General features: G+C 38.1%; 2 protein-coding genes across 2 annotated transcripts; one reads left to right on the forward strand and one right to left on the reverse strand.

Annotated features, from left to right (window-relative positions):
* Positions 1-14,186: 14,186 nt before the first annotated feature.
* LOC104221068 (actin-depolymerizing factor 7) lies at positions 14,187-15,843 on the forward strand. The gene is made up of 3 exons (XM_009772050.2): positions 14,187-14,305; positions 14,854-15,113; positions 15,237-15,843. Exons 1-3 carry the CDS (start codon positions 14,303-14,305, stop codon positions 15,385-15,387), a joined length of 414 nt encoding a protein of 137 aa, XP_009770352.1. The 5' UTR covers positions 14,187-14,302; the 3' UTR covers positions 15,388-15,843.
* A 666-nt stretch (positions 15,844-16,509) lies between these two features.
* LOC104221076 (low-temperature-induced 78 kDa protein-like) lies at positions 16,510-18,349 on the reverse strand. The gene is made up of 3 exons (XM_009772068.2): positions 18,081-18,349; positions 17,653-17,835; positions 16,510-17,236 (listed from the first exon to the last, which is right to left on the reverse strand). The coding sequence occupies exons 1-3, from the start codon at positions 18,145-18,147 to the stop codon at positions 16,767-16,769; spliced, it is 720 nt and encodes a 239-aa protein (XP_009770370.1). The 5' UTR covers positions 18,148-18,349; the 3' UTR covers positions 16,510-16,766.
* Positions 18,350-22,632: the final 4,283 nt, after the last annotated feature.

Consider the following 22,632-nt stretch of genomic DNA (forward strand, 5'->3'; position numbering starts at 1 on the left):
GACATAAAAGACCTAATTGAGTCAATCTCGAAGAATCAAGCATGATTCACTTGGTACCAACACACTTAACTACATGCTTATGGTTAAAAACAAACTTTTTGGAACGAAATAGCTCTAGTTAGTGACCTTTTGACTTTTGTGTTGACTTAGGCAATCATCCAGTGATTTAATCGAACCATAGTGATTTTCAATCTTGAATATGGTAGTTGTGGGCCCTTGACTCTATCCTCTTTAACAATCCATCCACGTGAGAGGTGATATGTTTTTGTTGCAAATCCAAGTATCCGGGCGAATGGTCTGGAACTTGCCCCGAATGTGTTTCTAGGCGAAATTTTAAGTTTTACTTGGCTTGAGAAGTGATTGTAGGCTCTCTTTGACCCGTTTGAAATTTTCCATGACCCACCAATGTTGTTATCCCTAGTCAACCCATTTGAGCCTAAAACCTTTCTCATTTTATAACCATGTTACAAGACTTTACCAGTTTTGTTGTAACCATCTCTTGGCACCCAAGCTTTCCTTAACACTCTCGTGAAACAATTGGCTAAAAATGAAAGTTTGGGGTGAGACGAGGAGTTTGAAAAAGGTATCAAGGCACAAAAGAGAAAATAAATGAAGAGAATAAAAGGTAAAAAAATGCAATAAGAAAGTGAAAAAGTTGAAGAGTTGAAGGGATTCAAAGAAAAGTAATGATGAAAAGCATGGAAAAAGCAAAGAAGGAGAAAATTAATGTCATGACAAAGAAAGAGTGATGCTAAGTATCTTTAGTTCCCCTATGAAAAAAGAAAATTCCTCGAAAAGTTGGCATGACCCGATAAGAGAAAATGGAGTGCTTAAGAAAAGATGAACACGTTCTATCACAGCATATCCAACTTTAATCCAAAAAGCCTTCATTTCATTCCGTAAAAGCCCTACGTGCTTTTAAGCGGAGTGAGCTTACATTAGTGGTGATTTATATGAGGGGCAAGCATATGGTACTTAGAGCCGTACTAGCGACATTCTTTTGAGAGAGATGAGACAACCTTTCACAAATCTTTGAATTAAGTGCCACATTCTTAAGTGAGATATGCTAGTAGAGAGTAGATGAGGATGAGTTTGGGATCCACAATGACCTATATGAAAGAGCGATCTTCTTTGATGAATAAAGACAACTCTTGATACTTAAGTGTCACATTAGAACTATTTGCGCTTAAAAGTTCAACTCATTGCCTTGTTGATAATTCATAAGTGTTGTGGGCAATTGTTGGTCCCGATTGATGTGTGATTGATGCATCTTTGATTAGCTGGAATAGCTCTTAACTTGTTGAGGTGGGAATTACCTTATTTTCTTGAGGACAAGATAAAGCTTAAGTTTGGGGGAGTTGATACATGGGAATTTTGACTACTTATTAGCGCATTTTAGCTTTTGTTTTAGTCCAAAAGCATTGAATTGTATTCCCGAAAACTGATAAAATATGCTTTTTTGCAGGAATATTGGAAAATGAGCTCCCCACATGTAATCCAACTCAAGAAGAAGTAACCTTAACTCAAGGACAAAAACAGGCACAAAAGATTAAAGTGTGAACCGTAGATTATCATCTGCGGCCGCAGATTGGAAGGAAATCCTATTAGAGAGTTGTACAAAGTGCAGTTTTCACATGACATGTGCAGCTGCAGAAGCTAGGCAAGAGCAAAGGTTCAGAGAACCTACATATCAAGTTCAATAGAAGTGCGGACCGCGCAATTATTGTGCGGCCGCAGAAGATTAGCTGCGCAGCTGTAGTCACATTTGTGCGGTCCCCAGAAGAGCCAAAAACATATGGACCGCAGAAAGAGAGAAGAGCAGCCGTAGTTTAGAATTATGCGGCCATATGTTTCCAATCCTGCCAGGCTGAAACAAAGTGCGGACCGCACATGAAATTGTGCGGCCACAAAACCTTTGAAAGGGCATTAATTTCCAGCCCTGTAAAAATACAAGAGTTTCATTTCTTTTAGGTCAAGTTTTGAAATAAGCAGCTACAGTAGCCGTTTTTCTTTACTCTCTTTTGTAGTTTTTGCCATCCTGAGCTTTTTGAACATATATTTCATTATTTTAATTATCAATATATGTTTAATTATCTTTTCTTCTATTTCTTCTGTCTTAAGCATGAGTAGCTAGATTTTTATTAAGGTTGTGACCCAACCCTAGAGTGTAAACTTAATGGGTGTTTGATTTATTGCTTGTTTATTATTGGGTGTTTATTATCTATCCTTGTTCTTGCTTTTAATTGTAGAATTTATGGTTGCAAACATTTGTTCATGCCTATTTGACTTAGTCTCTACTTGAGAAAGAGAGACTTAGTCTAGGAAAACTTGGCTAACAAGAAATTGAGGTAAATCAAGAGATTGATAGTCCCAATTAAAGGGTTGAATCTAGAGATAGTAAAATCCAACTTGAGATTTGTATTAACCGTTTTGTTCAATACCCATTTGGACTTGAGAAATCTAAATTGGGAAAATCACCCTCTGACCGAAAGGTATTGAGTGGGTACTGGAGTCTTGATAGCTATAATACACCCTGACTAGGCAAAAACCTAGTTGAAAATCTTTAAAGTTTACGTCTCATTAGGCAAACACCTAGTTGAAGGTCATAGCCCTAAGCCTTTTACATCATTTGAAAAACAACAACTAAAACAATTTCTTAGTTTCATTACTTAATCTTGCAAACTTAAATTAGAATGGACATAAAACAAACACCAATTTGTGGAACTGTAAATTGAGATAGTTTATACTCATACACTACAATCTATACTCCTAAATCCTATGTATAGCTCCCTATAGAATTCGACCCCCACTCCTTATTCGGTATTACTATTGCAATCGATAGTTTCAGAACCTTGAATTGAGGTTTGAACTTGGACGAGATCAGTGTGATTTGTAGTTTTGATGTTTTTTATGTGATTTGAAGCCTCAAAAAGGTCCATTTTATGTTATGGATCTTGCTGGTATATTTGGATGGGGTTCGGGGGGGCCCGGGTGTGTTTCGGACAAGTTTCGGATCAGTTGGATCATGTTGAGTGAGGCTGGTTTTGGCAGAGGTCTAGTGTGGTCGCACCTGTGGACCACTAGGCGTAGGTGCGATGGTCGCAAGTGTGGACGAGAAGGCGCAGAAGTGAGCTGATGGGGAGTTGAGGCTTTACGCATTTGCGATGGTACTCCCGCAAATGCGGCTCCGTAAGTGCGAGTGTGTATGTGCATGTGCGATTTTGAGCTGGATTGGAAGGTCCCGCAGATGCGGAGTTTTTGTCTCAAAAGCAACTGCGGAGGTGCATTTGGTTGTTCGTAGATGCGGTACCACAGATGCGGTATCTCGGACGTAGGTGCAGTTAGTTGTTATTTTTGTTGTTTGCGCATCTGCGTTGAATATTCTACAGATGCAGCTTCACATATGCGACTGTGAGTCCACAAAAGTGGAAGTGCTGGGAAAGATGTTTATAATTTGCGGGTTTGCCATTTTTATCATATCTTGAGTTATAGACATCGGTTTTGAGCAATTATGGAGGGGTTCTTCACGTGTTGTATTGGGATAAGTATTTTTTTTTCGGATTTGATTGTATTTCGCGATTCCACATTTGTTTTTACCATTAAATTAGTAATTTGAATGGGAGAAAATGAGAATTTTCTTATAAACTTTCAAAAAATTAAAATAGGGATTTAAAGATCGATTTGATGTCGGAGTTGGATAATTCTAGTATGGTTGGACTCGTATCGGAATAGGTGTTTCAATTTTATGAATATTATCAGGTTTTGAAGTGCGAGCCCGAAAATAACTTTTTGGGTTGACTTTTTGTTTTCATTAAAGATTAAAGCCTTATTATACGAAATTGTTTCCTATGGTTTTTATTTATGATATTGAGTTGTTTTGGCTAGATTTGAGCAGTCCGGAGGTTGTTTCACGCTAGAAGGTCATTTTAGTATTGGTTTAGCTTCTTTGAGGTAAGTATCTTGCCTAACTTTGTGTGGGAGAATTAGCCCTGAGGATTTGAGTCATTTGTGCTAATTGTGTCATGTGAAAGTCGTGTACGCGTGGTGACGAATACATGCTCATATTTATATATGGAAATTGACCGATTTAGACTCTTATGCTTCTTTCATGTAGTTATTTGGAATTCGTTAGCACATGTTATATCTTTCATTCGTCATGTCTACTATGACATGCTTTATTTGAAGTTGTCATTACATGTCACGTATTTATTTGTCGAGTTTGCTCTTATATACTTTATGTCAAGTTGCTATCACTTTTATCATTATGTGATTTCTTTTATTGTGAAGTTACTCTTAGTTGAAATTGTTGTTACATAATATCCTTTTGTTGCCAGGTTATTCTCATGCATTTAGACGTAGTACTAGTTCGTGTAATCTCTTTCATTTGTTAGCCTATTCATACACTAGAATCTGAAGATGCCATTTCATAGATACTTTCACTATTGAGATCCTTAAATAATTAATTGGAATTGAGGTTATCGAAAATCATTAATCTATTTTAATTGAATTTTTATTTAAAATGGGGCGTTGTTCTTTGCTGAGTTACTTTCCTATTCATTTTGTTGTTATTGAGATTCTATACACATTGTGTTGAGCCATGGGCTATTTGTTGTAGATATATTGTTAATGTTGGATCTCTGGAAAGGTTGTGGCTCATGGGCACTTGTGATACGAGTTGATATGCCATGTTGTTGTGATGTGAGCACACGTGAATTATTGTGTGGTTTAGTTGTTATTATGCAGAGTATAAGGGTGGTATTTCACTATTGCTGTTATGCGGGGCATAAGAGTGGAATCTCATTGTTGTTGAATACGGAGTGATAAGGGTGACTATTATCGGGATGGAGCGATAAGGGTGACTATTACACGGAGTGATACGGGTGGCTATTGTGTTATTATCGGGATGGAGCGATAAGGGTGACTATTATACGGAGTGATACGGGTGGCTATAAGAGTGATATAGCTGGCTAATTATATTGTCAGGGTGGAGTGATATGGGTCGCTATCGGAGAGATAAGGGTGGCAATGCTCGGGATGATGCGTGATGGCTAGGGGACATTGTGTTAGTTATTTTCGTGCAATGATGTGTTTTTCTTTGTGTATGTCATACACCTTACGTGACTTATTTTGTTGCTTCGATGAGTTACTCGTTGTCTTTAATATTACTTTTTGACTTGGGTTGCAGTAGTACACTCGCACAAACATACACCGTAGTATGCCACTTATACTAGCTCAGGAGTATGAACCTTAACATTTATTAATCATGCTCATATGTTCTTGTATTATCTGTTTTCATGTTTCTATTGAGCTTGTGACCATGCCAGATGGATTGTGATTATGAGATAGTGACCATGCTGGGCAGATTGTGATTGTGAGTTTGTGACTATGCTGAGCGGATTGTGATTGTGAGCCTGTAACCATGCTGGGCAGATTGTGAATATGAACTTGTGATCATGTCCAACGGATTGAGATATTGGCACGTGAGTTGTCCATGCGGTTGTGATTTGAGATGTGGGCACAAGGTGCCGTGAGTATACGATGGTGGGTTGAGACATATGACTATGAGATGAGGTATCACGAAGTGATTTCTTTGTGAAGCGTGTGTTAGAACGGCTTGATTAATTAGTTGTCCTTTGCATTCCTTAATTGGTTTCAATGATTTTTCACGGTGTTCTTATTGCTTTATTATTTATGTAACATGTTGATTTTGTTGCCATTTACTGATTTTTGCTTTCCATTATTAGTTTTATACTTCTATACTACACAAGTTATTTTTTCTAGTGAGTGTCTTGACTTGTACCTCGTCACTATTCCACCGAGGTTAGTCTTGATACTTACTGGGTACCGACCATATTGTACTCATACTACACTTCTGCATATTTTTATGCATAGTGAGTTATTGGAGATATCAGACCCGAGCAAAGTTAGCTTGTTGATCGCTAGGATTCAAGGTAGAGTTGAACAGTCATCGTAGTCCCTTGGAGTCCTTTCTTTATATTGTACTCTAAGCTTGTCCTTTGAACAGTACTGTATTTTGATCTTTGAGATCTTTCCATGTACTTATCTAGAGTTCATGACTTTGTATTACTAGTCTTCGAAGATTGTTGTGATTATTGACGCGCGGGCTTGTTCCGCTTTTGTTTCGGCATTTATATTAAACTATATTTCAAATTATCATTGTTAAAACTGGCTTAACCATTGTTAGTAATCGGCTTACCTACTCTTAGAGACTAGGTGTCATCACGACACTTGCGTTAGATTTTGGGTCGTGATATCTACAGTCAAAGAAGATGGGGAAAAACAAACCATCGGAGTAGAAACCACATCTATAGGACCAACACGACTAAACGGCGCGACTAATCAACCCTAGTCCCCCAAAATATTACATAGTATCCACAACACTCAGTCAATCTCTCCCGCTTATTTCAAGCCACATCACTCAAATCCACATAGCCAGGTGGAATATACACCACCACAAAATGAGCACAGGAATACACTTATAGGTAAAGGATCCACGTCGGTCTCGAACATGGCGGCTGACGACTCATCAAAAAAAGGTGGAAAAAACACCACAAAAACACTGGCCACATCTTTTATCCCTACACACAACGCCTTCTCTATCCTCTCAGACCCACTAACATTTGACACTACCATATAACACACTTATGTCTATACAAAATCAAGTAATCCCTACCCGCACACCTACACTCCCCCCCCCCAAACAATCCAATCACCATTGTTCCCCTATAATTCGAAAACAATCTTTCCAACAAACAATTTTCAAATAACCCCACTACTATTACTACACCACCTGAAATAAATATCCCAATAAATTTACCTACTGAAACAAATGTTTCACCAAATATTTTATCCAAAAAAGTAACCCAGTCCCACAGATTATTATTGAAGAAACAACTTCAAATATATCCAACCCGAATATATCTACCAAATAATCAAACCCTCGATATTAACCACTACATACACCCCAAATAGGGTACCAATAATCAATACTTTTAGTGCATTAAATGTACAATAGGTGCCTGCAACTCCAAATTTACCTCTGCCCGATTCTGATACAGAGCATTCAGATGTCGGCCGGTAAAACCTCATAAAACCCCCCATCAAAATGATGACCCCCTACCACTGCCTATACTTACACCCGCATCCCACCTCCACTATATCACCACTACTTCAAACAACCTCACTCCATAACCCAATGCAAAAATCTCTCGAACACCTAACCAGAAAAAAGCCTCGCTCACCTCTGATAAACAACATATGTCGGAGCTACGAGGAACCCAGCAGGAGAAATTTAGGGAATGATGCTCATTACTAGCAGGCCATATTCCCAACTCATCACCTCTCTCGTACAACAGATACTCAAATCTACTTTGTAACTCAAACTTTTTACCTTCAAGCCCCATTTATTTTGATGGGCTACAGCTACCCCTTGAACAGATATTACAATTCCAACCAGTTTTCACTGGCTTACAAAAAGAATCTCTGCCTACACCACCAGGAGTAGTACAGCCAAACACTTCAAGCATCGCTACCTCAACCACAGGAGGAAGCACCACCTCAAAACCTCCCACGACACTTGAACTACGACTTCATAATACAACAAATGACACTATTAATGGGGAACACGGACACCCTGTCACATTATGTCTCCCAAAGGTTGCATTCCAACATGGGGATGCAACATGCATACCAACTACTGCAAGCCCAAGAAATTATTGCCCTGGAACTCAACAACAAGATTTTGGACATACAACCGGCGGAGACCACCCAACAGGCAACAGACCCACCTCCACAATGGAATATACCCCCACCACCCAACTCATGGGGCTCATCACCAACTATGGTTCCCCAGCACGCTTCGCCTAAACCACAAGAGGAAGAACAAGTTATACCACTCTTATCACAGTTTCTCTTAAAGGAGTTACAATATTTGGAAACACCACCAGCACAATAGGGGACAATGGACATAGGCCCCTTTTAAGCAATCACCCTCGATCAAGTTCTCTAAAACATCACAATAATGGAGTCTCTGACCCTCACCTTGCCCAAAAACTCAGAAATAAAATTTTTTGACAATGTTCCGCAACTAGTTATGAAGATGGGTATAAACATGAGGATATACCCCATAGATCCCTTATCTTACTCCATTGTGATGGTTCCAACTATGAGGGAGCAAGCACCACCACTAGAAGACCTCAATTACCAACAGCTGTATCTTGCTCTGAACCCCATGAGGGATCACCGAGAGAGATCAACACAAAGTAGTCATTTAATGAAGATACTCTTATGGAACTGTAGGGGAGACAATAGAGCTGATTTTCAAAGGAACCTCAGAGCAGTCCTCTCATGGAACAACCCCACTATGGTCTGTCTCACTAAGACAAAAATAAAGGAGCCAGCCCACGAGGCACTAATGCTGGAGTTAGGGTTCACTAACATGCTCCATGTAGACACTATTGGCTATTTAGGTAGAATGATTATATTCTAGGGAAACATAAAATTGCTCAGGTGGACCCCATTGTTGTCACCAATCAGGAGATACATGCAAATTTCCAAGTAAGTCCATCAAGCCAACCCTGGATTCTTTCAATGGTTTATGCTAGTACTCGGTTTAATAATAGAAAAATATTGTGGGACAATATAGAGTGGCTTTCAGCATCCTATGCACAACCTTGGATCCCTTGTGGGAACTTTAATGAAATTATTTCTGCCGCTGATAAATTTGGTGGAAACCCTATAAATAATAATTGTGCCAATGCACTACAAACTTGTCTCCAAAATATCAACATGGTTGATTTGGGCTTTACGGGTTCCAGATTCACCTGGTCAAACCTAAGGTGTATTAAAAGCAACTTAACTCTGGAAAGATTAGACCACTTCTATGCAAAACCCTCATGTCTTAGTCTATACCCCGACTCCACAATCATACACCTCTCTCGAAACCATTCAGATCATTGTCCACTTTTTTTCCAATTAAAAAACAGCCAGACCTAACAATTTATGGAAACTATGTGGCTTAGCCAACCGAATTTTAACAACATTGTTAACCGTCACTGGAACATTCCTCCATATACCACAACGCTCTTAAATTTTCTACAACCCACATAAGGGAATAGAACAAGTCCACTTTTGGCAATATATTCCACACAAAAAAGTGCTACTAGAAAGACTTGCAGGTCTTCAAGAAATGGACAATTCCATCAAATCGTACTTTCACCAAAACCTTGAAAATAACCTACGTGCCCAATATTATTTAGTCATGAAGAATGAATAAGATTTTTGGAAGCTAAAATCTGAGTGCAATGGCTAAATGAGGGTATCACTAACACTAAATTCTTCCACACTTTTACTATCCAACAGAGAAGACATAATAGGATACTAGGCTTAAATGATTTTATAGGTAACTGGACCTATGATCACAAAGAAATCAATTCAATTATCCTAAATCACTACAATGTTATTTACTCAACTGAGCTTACAAATAGTAACAATACAAACCACGAACTCTATGAGTACGCTGTATCAGAAGAGGACAGGGCCCAACTATCCAGGCATAGTTTTTAAATAAAAATAAATCGAGCAATTAAGTCCTTCAAACCTCTTAAAGCCCCTCGGCCAGATAGGCTACATGCAATTTTCTTTAAAAAATACTAGAATTCCACTAGGTGCATTTAAATCTGCAAAGATACTTTTGAATCTTCAACTATCCCAAGTGAGATAAATACCACATTTAACGCGCTCATTCCAGTTAAGAACCTGAGCACATATGTCAATATAGATCAATCAGCCTCTGTAACATTGTTTATAAAACCATCACTAAGATTATTGTTATTAGGATTCTTCCATTCCTCAAATGCCTAATTAATCCTAATTAGTGCAGTTTCCTTTCGGGCAAAAGGGCTGCTGATAATGCAATCATAGTGCAAGAAGCAATCCATTCTTTGAAATGCATATCAGGACGCATGGGCAACATGATACTTAAACTAGACCTAGAAAAGGTATTTGACAGACTTGAATGATCCTTCATCCGCAAATCACTTTATAACTTAGGCTTTCCCACCAACCTTATTAACCTAATCATAAATTGTATGTCCTCCTCCTCCATTTCTATCATGATAAATGGCAAACCCACAAAATTCTTTGAACCATCGAGAGGAATACGCCAAGGAGATCCCCTCTCTCCCTGCATCTTTATCATTTGTATGCAGTCATTATCTCAACAAATTGACCAAGCAACAAACAATGGTGACTGGATGCCTGTCAAGATTAGCAAATTTAGACCACCCATATCACACCTTCTTTTGCGAACGATCTTATGTTATTCTCACGTGATGACCTACATACTGCCAACACTATTATAAATATATTCAATTCACTACACTCTAGTCAGGACAAAAAACGAACTTCTCCAAATCCAAAGTATTCTTCACCAAAAATGTTCTCATCCCCACACAAGATTGTTTAACTAGTACTCTAAACATTTGTCGGTCCACTAATTTTAGTAAATACCTTGGCTTTCACCTAATAAACCACTTCCTCAAAGGCAAGAATTATCAATTCATCATCGATAAAATGAACAACAAACTTTCAAGGTGGAAAGCAAAATCTCTCAATATGGCATGAAGAACCACCCTCATACACTCAGTCTTGGCCACCATCCCTAATTCCTCCATACAAAACAATCTACTACCAATATCCACTAGGAATCACATAGAGCATATCCAACGAAATTTTCTTTTGGGAGCAACTCCAGAAAAAAGAAAAGTACACCTTGCTAAAAGGGAGACTGTAGCCACACCAAAATCACTTGGGGGATGGGACTATATAAAACAATTGATAAAAATCATGTAATGCTAGCAGGGTTACTATGGTACTTCCATAGGAGTGAAAACTCCTTGTGGGTAAAAATTCTTCAAGCAAAATATGTTCAGCATAGACGAGTAGGGACATACTAGGTCAAGCCACCTGATTCATACATATGGAAAAGTATGACCAAAGCCAATGGCCACTTCCAAGCAGGATTCTCTTGGAACATAGGGGATGGAACAAACATCAACCTCTAGAATGACAACTGACTTCCAAATCATAATTGTTTGCGCAACACGATCCAGGGCCCCCTACACCATATGGAGGAACAATTGACAGTATAATCAATTCTATCTAACCATTCGTGGTTGCTGGAAAGATTATCCTTGTCCTTACATCCCGATAAAGTAGAACAAATTAACCGCATTTACATTTCATTCTCAACTAACAAAACCGACCAATCATTCTGGAACCAAACATCCATTGGCAATTTTATTACCAAGTCGGCCTATTTGCTCCAACTTCAGATTACCAATCAACTTCAACAACCCAACACTGTAAATAACTCTTGGCTTTGGCATTTCAAGTGTTTGAATAAACTGAAGTTCTTCTTGTGGCTACTTGTACACCACAAATTCCCTACTAGAGATTTTCTCTACACCAAAAAAATACTTCAATCAAACTTTTGTCAATTTTGCCCAAATACAGTGGAGGACATAAACCACATTTCTTTGAATGCAAACACTCCTGCCCATTTATGGCCTTTGTTCAACTTATGCATACATCAAGCACACAACCTTGCCAATTCGCTGAAGGATAAGTGCAACAAAGACACTACCACCCACACACCAAATGCTTCCTTTAAAACTCCATACTCCACCCTACTCCTCTGGAACATATGGATTAACAGGAACTTAAACCTCTTCAACCATAATTCAGCCACTATATACCACAAAAAAATCATTCTACAAGTAGCAGAATTTGTATCACTCACTCTGATTACAACAACCTCAAAACCCAGGTTATAAGTACCAATAAAGTAGTTAACACCACCTACGAGTCTTTACAAGCTAAACATTAATGGTGCTTATGATCCAAATAACCAAACTAGTGGTTGGGGGGAGGGGAGCTCATCAGAGACCACAATGGTTCATGGGTCGTGTGTTTTGCACTGCAATATCCACCCTTCATGTTGAGCTGCTTGTACTACTAGCAGGACTGGAACTCTCATTTACAAAAAAAAATCTCTTTCAATTATAGTGGAAACAGATTCGCAGGTATTATGTAATGTATTTAAGTTTGAACAACATCGATACTCACATCTTTTTAATGATTGCAGTTTTCTTTTTGATGTTGTTGGATTGGAGGCTATAACTCATATATATATCGGAAAGGCAACTTTGTGGCTGACGCTCTAGCAAAGTATGGATGTTCCATGCAACCATCAACAACGGAGGGAGACAATACAATATTCTGGAAAACTCCTCCGGACTTTATTTTACATACTTTTAATAAAGACATATTCGGAAAAATTGTTATGCGATCTACTCCTGTATTATGTAATAACTAAACTTCTTATGCTTTTGATATAAAGTATTCTGGTCATTAGCTTAAAAAAAAAAAAAAGTTAAAGCTAATGGTTCAGACGGAAAAGTGGCTCCTGCATATACATTTTATTTTTATTTTTTTATATCAACTAATTAAGAAAAATATTTTAAATTTCAATTATGTCTATAAATTTACTAGTTGTAACATAAGTTGGGACCTGACAAGTTAATAGTATTTGTTTGCCACTCTCGGAAACTAATACCTAATGGATTATTTTGACTTTAATGTCACCAAGATAATACTACTAATAGGAGTAAATTATAATAATCGGGCACATGGTTAATAACTGGGAGCCCATCGTCTTCCAGCAGTCTTTGAAGTTCTACGGTTCTACCTACCTCTTTCTTCTCGCAATCAAATACCTTCCTATCTCTTTTCATGTGTAATGTAAGATGAAAACTATATATCCTTCTCTATTAATTGTGCTTGACATTTATTAGTAAGGTCAACCATATCAAGTATATAATTTCATGAGTGCCTTGGTGGTTTTCTTCATGGAAATGATATAGTGCGGAAGTCAGTTGAATTTTGTATTTCTCTTTATAATAACAAAGACATGTCAGGTCTAAACTCTAAAGGGAGGCATGTTACACATAGTCTTATTTCTCCTTGTCCTGGAGTTTTATTCCCTGTTAGGACCAACAAGTCCTAATATGCTTTACAAAATTTCATAGAAGTCCTAACACAGTTAATCTAATAGTATTTGATTTCATTTACCTCGATTTGATATTCTTGTATTTAATTAAATTGAGATTATATTCCTCATCACATTTTACATTAGCTTAACTATATAAATGAACAAGAGACATTTAATTAAATGGTTGCATTTATTACTAACGGGATACTCATCAATTAACGAGAACGGCTTATTATTTATTTATTTATTTCTATTTCTTAAAAAAAAATTCTCCATCTTTTGGGGTTGGTGGGACTGTGAATATTGTAGCGGACGGGGAAGAGCCAAGAGAGGGAGGATTCTTGGTAAGATTATTGTCCTAGATCTAGGTGATGCCGGTGAAGTTGGATTCACTAATATTATATAAGTAATTTTCTTATCCCAATTTATGTATGAGCTTATTTTTAAACTGTCCTAAAAAGAATACTCCCGCCGTTCCAATTTATGTGAACACGTTTGATTGAGCACGAAGTTTAACAAAAAATGAAGACTTTTTGAATTTATAGTGTTAAACAAGTCAAAAAGGAGCCTAGAGTATTTGTGTAGTTATAAAAGCTTCTCATTAAGGGTAGAATTGTAAGTTTAAGCTAAATTGTTACCAAATTTAGAAAGGGATCATTCTTTTTGGAACGGACCAAAAAGGAAATAGATTCACATAATCTGAAACGGAGGGAGTAATATTTTTCTATGTTTCGAAAGAATTTAATTTTATCATTTATATTTTACGCTTAATGAGATTATTAATAATTACGCAAATATTTATTCTAAACCACAAGTTCAAAAAGTCTTTATTTATAAATTTTGTATCTAATCAAATTGCATCACAATGTAAATATCGCTAACCATAAAACTCAATATATAATATCATGTATATAATGAATTTTTGGAGGGCAGGAAGGGGCATCATGTGCAGCATAACTTCAACGGCAGACATGAGGAAGGAAGAGTGGTGGTGGACATGTTGAACCTCTAAAAAGGTTTAAAAAAATTCTGAGCCCTTATTTTGTCCCACAAAATTCTCTTATTCTCCGCAATCCTCTCTTGTTTTATAAAGCTGCTATTGTCTTCAATCTTACGAATTCAAGGATCTCTATCCATTTACATACAACTCAATCCTCTCCATTTTTTCCTTCCCTTTTTTCCTATCCAATTTGTAGAGATCCTTAATTTACTTCCTCATTGCACGACATCATGGTATTCTTCTTCCTCTCTCGGCTTTTACCTTTCCAAGACCCTTTTAATTTGGATACATTATACAGCATATATTTGTTTTCTTTTGCTTTCGCGATGTTGATGATGTTGCATTTAAAATGTTCCCAACTAGTGCTTTGATCATCTTCTGCGTAAAAAGCTTCTAGTATTATATAATGCCTAGTGTGATATTTCTAAAAGCTGCATTTTGGAGCTCGAAATATGAAAGGAGATAATCTAAAAGAGAATGCTGTGATTAAAACAGAGGAAAAAGACTAGTCCTTTTATTATCCATTTGCCATATTTCTGGTCTTGAAAAAGGGAACTATTGGTTGCCCTTGTTTGGATTTAATGGATTTGCTATGCTACGCTTATTGCTTTTTTTTGTTTTCTAATTTATGAACTCATGGTATATGCATTTATTTAGTTTAGCTAAAATTTACTGCACGAGGGAATATGGGTGCACCAGACTACGAAATATTTTGTGCACCAGACTACCCTTGTTTTTCTCTTTTCGTTTTTCTTTATGTCATTAAATTTTTGTTGGGCAGGCAAATGCTGCGTCTGGAATGGCTGTGCTAGACGAGTGTAAGCTGAAGTTCTTGGAATTAAAAGCAAAGAGAAACTACAGGTTCATAGTATTCAAGATTGAAGGCCAACAAGTGGTTGTGGAGAAGCTTGGAAATCCTGAAGAAAACTATGACGATTTCACTAACTCTCTGCCTGCCGATGAGTGCCGCTATGCTGTCTTTGATTTCGACTTCATCACTACTGAAAATTGCCAGAAAAGCAAGATTTTCTTCATTGCTTGGTACCATATAATTATTTAGCTAACTCAAATTTGACATCACCCGCATTGTTTTAACCTGTTTCTATATATATATATATATATATATCACCTGCCATAATTAATTAGCTTCTCTCTGGATTTTAGGTCACCTGACACATCAAAGGTGAGGATGAAGATGCTATATGCGAGCTCAAAGGATAGATTCAAGAGAGAACTTGATGGAATTCAAGTCGAATTGCAAGCAACGGATCCCAGTGAAATGAGCTTTGACATTATAAAGTCACGAGCACTTTGAATCTCAGCTTAATAATTACCTATTCCAGCCTCCTTTCAACGCAGTTGAACTCTAGTGTTGTATTATTTCCATTTAATTTATTTAATTATCTCTTGTTTGTGTTCGAATCACACACTCGATCAATAAAAACACAAAGTTCTAATAGGCTGCAGGACTGATACCATAAGTAGGGCAAAGACCTTCAAAGATTAATGGAAGGCTCTTTTAGCAAGTTTTCACTCATATGAGGAATTCCTTTATGTATTTGAGAGAAAGCGAGCTATGCTTAGGTAAGTTCCTTCCGTCAACAATTTTAGATAAGAAAAATAGCCCTCTCTGGATTTCATATATCTGTGCATTGTGATGTAATACTATGTACTTTACAGTGTAGTCCGTGTGTTGCAACAAAATACTAGCAGTGTGTCTGTCAATTCGATTCATTTCACTGAACAACTTATTGAATGTACTATTCAACTACGTGCTTGATTAAAATGGTGCACAAGAAAGTACTGATAGTTAGAACTAGCGGTGGCAAAATAGTTTTAAAAAAATAGTTATTCACTCATATTATTTATTAAAAAATAAGTTGGTTAATAAACTTTTTAAAAATGAGTTAAATGTGAATTTGAACCATATTATCCACTTGAAAAATGGATAACGAATATATAACTAATGGATTTAACTTTTACATTTGTAAAACTTCAAATTAGGGATTCCTCAAATTTAATTGGCTAAAATTTCTCCCAAAAATATCATATTCAAAAAAATATATGGATAATATGAATCTCCATATTATTCGCCGGTTACCCGTTTTTTATCCGCCGGTTACCCGTTTTTTATCCGTTTAAATATGAATCGGACCAAATAATTTATTCATTTTTTATCTTATTCATTTTCAACCCGCTCTCATCCGACCCTCGTTTGCCACCCCTAGTTAGAACAACTGAAACTGACATATTACAGAGAAAGGTGATGTCGTCAATGAGCTCCTAGTTACAGTGATTTGCTTCTTCTATCCATATCAATGTTATTTGACATGGATGATGCGATTCATCCCATTGATTGCTAGCTACAATTTTTCATCCATTTTCTATATTGTAAAACCAGTCAGTCAGCCGAACTACATACTCTTATTACTCTTGGTTCATATACAAACAGCCACACAAGATCATTATGACATAATTCATCGAAAGTGAATATACAAAAGAGATAAATGCACATAGCCGACATGGCCGACCCAATCCAGTCCAGAACAACATCAGATCTCATTATCTAATTACAACTGATTAGACGTGCTCAAACAAACAGAATACCAAACAAAGAAAGACGCAACCAGCATATACAACAGCTTTTTCGAACACAATTTGAAAAGAGGGATCACTAGCAAACATAAAAACCACTTAATTACTATCTGAGACCGTAGGGCTCTGTGGTACTGATTTTCCAGTACCTTTGCCAAACCACGAACTTGCAGCACCTTTAATCCTACCTACAATACTCTTTCCTGAACCTTCACCGTGTGTAGCCGCACCAGCAACCCCATGTTCATCTTTAGGTCCTGTTTGTTTGGTTACTTCCTCTGATTCCTTAACCTTCCCTGTTGGCTTTTCTTCCTCTGTTCCCTCAGGTTTATCCTTGTGTTTTGAAAGTGTGCCTGCTATCACCTCAGAAAGTGCCTTATCTTCCTCTCCTGGCTTAAATTTCTCTGCCAAGTACTTCTTCATTGACACTCCTTTATCAGTTGCTTTACTCTTCCCCTCTTCTTCTGTACCGCCAACTTCCCCTGCTCCTTTCTCTGGCCTTATTCCTTCATTCACACTCATTTTCTCGAATGACTGAACTAGTGGTGTAATTCCCGCCGCCTCCTTATCTGTTACACACGCATAATATTTCAACAAAAATCAACTTTTAGGTAATCCAAAGGCAGACTCTCCATAAAACATTCCCTCCGGCCTCTCTCATTTCACTTTTTAGTCGGTCTAACAAAGAATTGTCACTTTTATGTACTTGGACTTATAAATTAGAATTATCAGTTAATCATTAACAAGATAAATTATAGTGACACAAATGTCTAGGACTTATTTTAAACCTAAAATTTCAGAAGTTTCATTTCTTTCACAAACTCTGTGCCCCATAACGAAGCAGATTACTATGTGACATGATATTGTAAAGTTTTTTTACAGACTCTATTTCAAATTCCTGAAAACGTGTAGACCGCGATATGATATGGGAATTAGTGAACTACCAAATTTGAGATCAGTCAAAATCAGTCAAAGAGAAACTTACTGTCGCCTGTAGGATCAGTGACTTTGCTCTGATAATTAGAAGAAGCTTTGTCCTCAGGGCGATCTTTTGGTGCATTAGGGTCATCGTCTAACACTGTTGGAAGTCCTATTTTGGTTCCCTGCGCCCCTTCATCTTCTACTTTCCCTTGGCCGTGAACCGGATTTTGACCATGTCTTTCATCCCCTGCAATATATCACAAGTCACGACGCAAATAAAAAGAAATTAACTGTTGTTACAGATTTTAGAGTATTATTCCCTCTGTCCCATAAATTCCATCCAGAGAGTTAAAGAAATTTTTCTTCATTACAATTTTTACACACGCCTTAAATATTTTGAATCCTTAAATCTTATAACTTTTAATACTTTTTTTATAGTTTTAAATATGTAAATCCTATTTTAATTTTTTTATAAATTCTCAAAATCATCACCTGAGTGCAACGCGGTTGGGTGAGTAACATCTTCATAAGCATGGCCACTACGTTGCTGTCCCTCCATAGTTAAAGCTCAAAAGAGGTAAACGTGTTCTGCAGAATTATATTAGCGACTGTTTGGTTGCGAGTTAGGAGAAGAACAACTCGCAGTCTTATATACATAGAAAGAGAAGACGAAAGAGTAAGGTTTATAGGGGGAAACGGAGCTATTGGACTTTTTTGATTGCATGGGGGGTGGCGCTCTGTGAGCAAAACACGTTATGACTTTAGAGAACACCACTTGGGACGTGGCCTTCTATGCCAAAGTTATTGGCCTTTCCCAAGGAAATTAGACAAGTTCCCCTTCTTATCTTCCATGACCATTAGATATTCAATTCATTTAATTTTTTTTTTTTTTGAGATATTATTAATGGTAGATATAGAAGATTTTATGAATTTTACTTTTTAACTTTTTCCCAGTTAAGTCAATTGTTAATGTTATTTAATAAGCACTACATACAATTGAAAAATAATGCTAACTTTTTTGTTCTTATCGAGCATATATATTAAAGTATTTATCTTTTACTAGTATAATTTTAGTTATTTAAATTTATAACTTTCTACAGATTAGGTTTATTAACAATTTGAAAGTTCTTAGATTAAATGTAGATCTTTAACTCGTTTTCTATTCTATAACAAATAATTTTAGACATTGTACCTTGTCAAAATTGTGGTGTATATAAAGTGAAGACATTGTATGTACCTGTGTACGAGTAAAATTGGGGCTGAGTTTTTCCCGATTCCTTGATGTGGAACCGGGGGGAGGGGGAGGGGGAGCATGGCTCGATGTGATTATAATTGAGGCCGAAGAACCCCTCGTATTGAAATTTGGAGGAACGAACTATGTATCTGAGATCGGGCACGGTGAAATAACGGACCCAGACCAAGTATAGCTTCCAAACTTCGGGAAACGCAGAGAACGCTTACGCATGACAAGTAGGCGGTCGTAATATTTGCCGTCAACCGGATATTATGGTGAGAATCCCATTCAGTATCAACTGTAGATCGATATTTACCGAAAAAAGAAGATTTTTAACTTATAGACTTGTACTAGGACTGAAATTCCCCTAGTATATAAAGGGGAAGATTTTCTTTATTCGCACACATTGTAACATACAAATCAAAGTAATAAAAGTTTACTTTTGTCTCCTAGCTATTTTTTAAAGCATTATTCATTTGTTCTTTACTCGCGATCGAGCTTGTACTAGAGGTCCAATCGAGGACGAATTCCACGGTTCAATCTAAGATCAGGTTTGGTCACCACATTGCGATTGGTTTGATCATTTATTTTGTCTTTCACTCACTTGCCTGTTGTTCTTAATCATTCGTGTTGAATTAAATCACATATCCTTTAAACCGCGTAAAAATTTAATTGTTACTCATTTTTTGGGTAAATAGTTTGGCGTCCACCGTGGGACTAAGGATAATAGTGCCAATTTGATACGAATCTTCATAACACACCCTATTTTACGCTTGTTCTTTAAAATTTTTGATTCCAGGTTAGCCCAAAGATGTCAAACTCTCAGTCCGTGCACTTTAATGTTGACGCTGAGTCAGGCCAAACATGGCGAGAATAATAACGTGATACCTAGTAGTGATGTGCCTCTTGTCGATCCAATGATGTCCCAGCCTCCGACCCGGTCGATGCTAACTCACAGGTGGCTATCAACATCAATTTACCAACTGATCCTGAAAACAGCATTCGTAGGGGACCCTGGCCAGCGGCTCGAGAAGCGCCCGAGGGTGAAGGTGATGAGGTGAACCTGCGGTTGATCTTCAAAATGTTGCAGGCTCAACAAGCGGTGATAGCACAGTTGCAGAACTAAAGCCACGTCTCTAAAAGCGTCGAACTCGAGCAATCCCAGGAGAATATTCAAAGGGACGAACAAGTAACCGTGGAACTGGATTAGCTCAAACCCAGGGAAACTTCTGAGGTGATGAAGATGCTCGAAGCATTGACAAAACAGGTAGAGTCAGGCGACAAAAAGATTGAGGCCAACAACAAGAAGGTGGAAACATACAACTCCAAGGTCGATCAAATTCCTGGAGTGCCTCCAATATTAAAGGGATCGAACTCCAAAAAGGTTTATTCAGAAGCCTTTCCCCACCAAGAGTAGAACCGAAGCCAATCCTGAAGAGGTTTCGAATGCCCGACATTCACAAGTATAATGGGATTGCAGATCCAAATAAGCATGTAACCTCCTATACATGCGCGATCAAAGGGAACGACTTAGAAGACGATGAAATCGAGTCAGTGTTGCTAAAAATATTTGGGAAAACCTTGTTCAAGGGAGCAATGATATGGTATAACAACTTGCCTTCAAATTCTATCGACTCATTTGCTATGCTTGTAGATGCTTTTGTGAAGGCCCATGCCGGACCCATCAAGGTAGAGACCAGGAAGTCAGACAGAGGGATAACGAGATGCTCAGGGATTTCGTGTCGAGGTTCCAAATGGAATGGATGAATCTGCCACCGGTTGTAGATGATTGTGTTGTTCAAACATTCACTCAAGGGCTCAACCCACGAAGTTCTATGGCCTCTCAACAGCTAAAGAAAAACTTGGTGGAGTACCCAGTAGTCACCTGGGCCCCTTAGGGATCTGTTTATCCCATCAGAACCGATAATAGATCTAAGAGAACCATAGATCATAAGTTGATGATGGTCCGAGATCAATATCACCCGTACACAGTGGATTAGAGGGGAACTGGACCCGGGCACCACCCAACAAGGAACGAGATGAGGAATGATCAAGGACCGAGCGACCGGGGCCTGATGAGCAAGAGCATGTTTGACAGGCCGCTCGAGAGTAAGGAGGCACCAAGATTATCGGAGTATAATTTTAATGTGAACTCTGCAAGCAATAGTGTCAACCATAGGGCACATTAATGAAACCAAATGGCCCTGACCGTTGCAGTTCGACCCTTCTTAGAGAGATCCTAATTTGGTGTGTAAGTACCATATCACTCACGGTCATAGGATCGAAGATTACCGACAGTTAAGAGAAGAAGTTGCTTGATTGTTCAACAATCGGCACCTCCAATAATTCCTTAGCGAGCAAGCTAAAAACCACTTCATAAATAGAGATGCCAACAAGCAGGTCAAAAAAGAGGAGCCTCAGCACGTAATTAACATGATCATTAGGGGAGTTGATGTCCCCCAAGGGCCGATGATAAAATGCACTAAAGTGTCTATTACGAGATAAAAATGTACCCTAGATTACGTCCCACAAAGATATATCTCATTCAGCGACAAAGACGCCGAGGGCATCGTACAGCCTCATAACGATGCACTAGTAATATTTGTACTTATAAATAAATCTGGGGTTAAGCGTGTGTTTCTTGATTCGAGTAGCTCGGACAACATCATTAGATCAAGGGTCGTATAGCAACTAGGGTTACAGGATCAAATTGTACTCACGGTCCGAGTATTAAATGGATTCAACATTGTAACGACCCGACCGGTCGTTTTGAGCTTTTGCACTTTGCTCACCAGTTCTCGGGCATGACTTACCCCGTGTGGTGTATTATGACTTATGTAAATCGTTGGTGTTGGGTTTCAGGTAATCAGAATGAATTTGGAAGAACAGTCTCAGTTGAAAGCTTAAAATTTGAAATGTTTGACCAAGATTTGACTTATGTGTAATTGATCTCGGATTGAAATTTTTATGATTTGGTTAGCTCCGTTAGGTGATTTGGGACTTAGGAGTGTGATCGGAATGCATTTTGGAAGTCCGTGGAAGGTTTAGGCTTGGATTGGCGAAATTGAGATTTTGGCGCTTTCCGGTTGATAGGTGAGATTTTGATATAAAGGTCGGAATGAAATTCCGAGAGTTGCAGTAGCTTCGTTGTGTCATTTGAGATGTGTGTGCAAAATTTCAGGTCATTCGGACGAGATTTGATAGACTTTTTGAACGAAAGAATAATTTAAGAGTTCTTGGAGTTCTTAGGCTTGGATCCTATGTTAAATTGGTGATTGGATGTTGTTGTGAGCGTACCGAAGTTTTGAGAAAGTTTGAACGATGTCATGGGATGTGTTGGTACAATTGGTTTGAAGTTCCGGGAGTTTCGGGAGGTTTTAGTGCAAAAATCATAGCCGTAGCGGGTCCACAGGGGTTGCAGGCCACGGAACTCACTCACGCGGTCCGCACAAAAATAAGTGTGTCTGCGGTGAGTGTTGTGCGGACCGCACAAAAGTGGGCGCGGCCAGTGTGAAGAACCTTCCCGCTGGTCCTACTTCAGAAGCTCACATCTTTTGATCTACAAAGAATTTTGAGGTGATTTACAAAACAAAAGTTGTAGCTCTTCGTGGCTAGTGTCCAAAAAGGTAAAGTTATCTCAATTTGGACATCTCTAGAGAAAGTTATGGTCAAAATACTAAAGCATGTCACTATATAGGAAGGCCTGTGCGACCACGGTTGTTTTTGCGCGGACCGCACTGGCTAGCGCGGACCGCGGTCAATTTGATGCGGCCCGCGGTGGCTGAAATCTGAGGGGTACTCTATAAATAC

The sequence above is a fragment of the Nicotiana sylvestris genome, chromosome 11, assembly GCF_000393655.2.
Source record: "Nicotiana sylvestris chromosome 11, ASM39365v2, whole genome shotgun sequence".
In the NCBI taxonomy this organism is placed as follows: Eukaryota; Viridiplantae; Streptophyta; class Magnoliopsida; order Solanales; family Solanaceae; genus Nicotiana; species Nicotiana sylvestris.

Coding starts and splice junctions, on each gene's coding strand:
- LOC104221068 (XM_009772050.2), top strand. Junction 15,114..15,236: donor AAGATTTTCTTCATTGCTTG/GTACCATATAAT, acceptor TCTGGATTTTAG/GTCACCTGACACATCAAAGG.
- LOC104221076 (XM_009772068.2), bottom strand. CDS start 18,147: ATGGAGGGACAGCAACGTAGTGGCCATGCTTATGAAGATGTTACTCAC. Junction 17,836..18,080: donor CCCAACCGCGTTGCACTCAG/GTGATGATTTTG, acceptor GATATATTGCAG/GGGATGAAAGACATGGTCAA. Junction 17,237..17,652: donor CACTGATCCTACAGGCGACA/GTAAGTTTCTCT, acceptor CGTGTGTAACAG/ATAAGGAGGCGGCGGGAATT.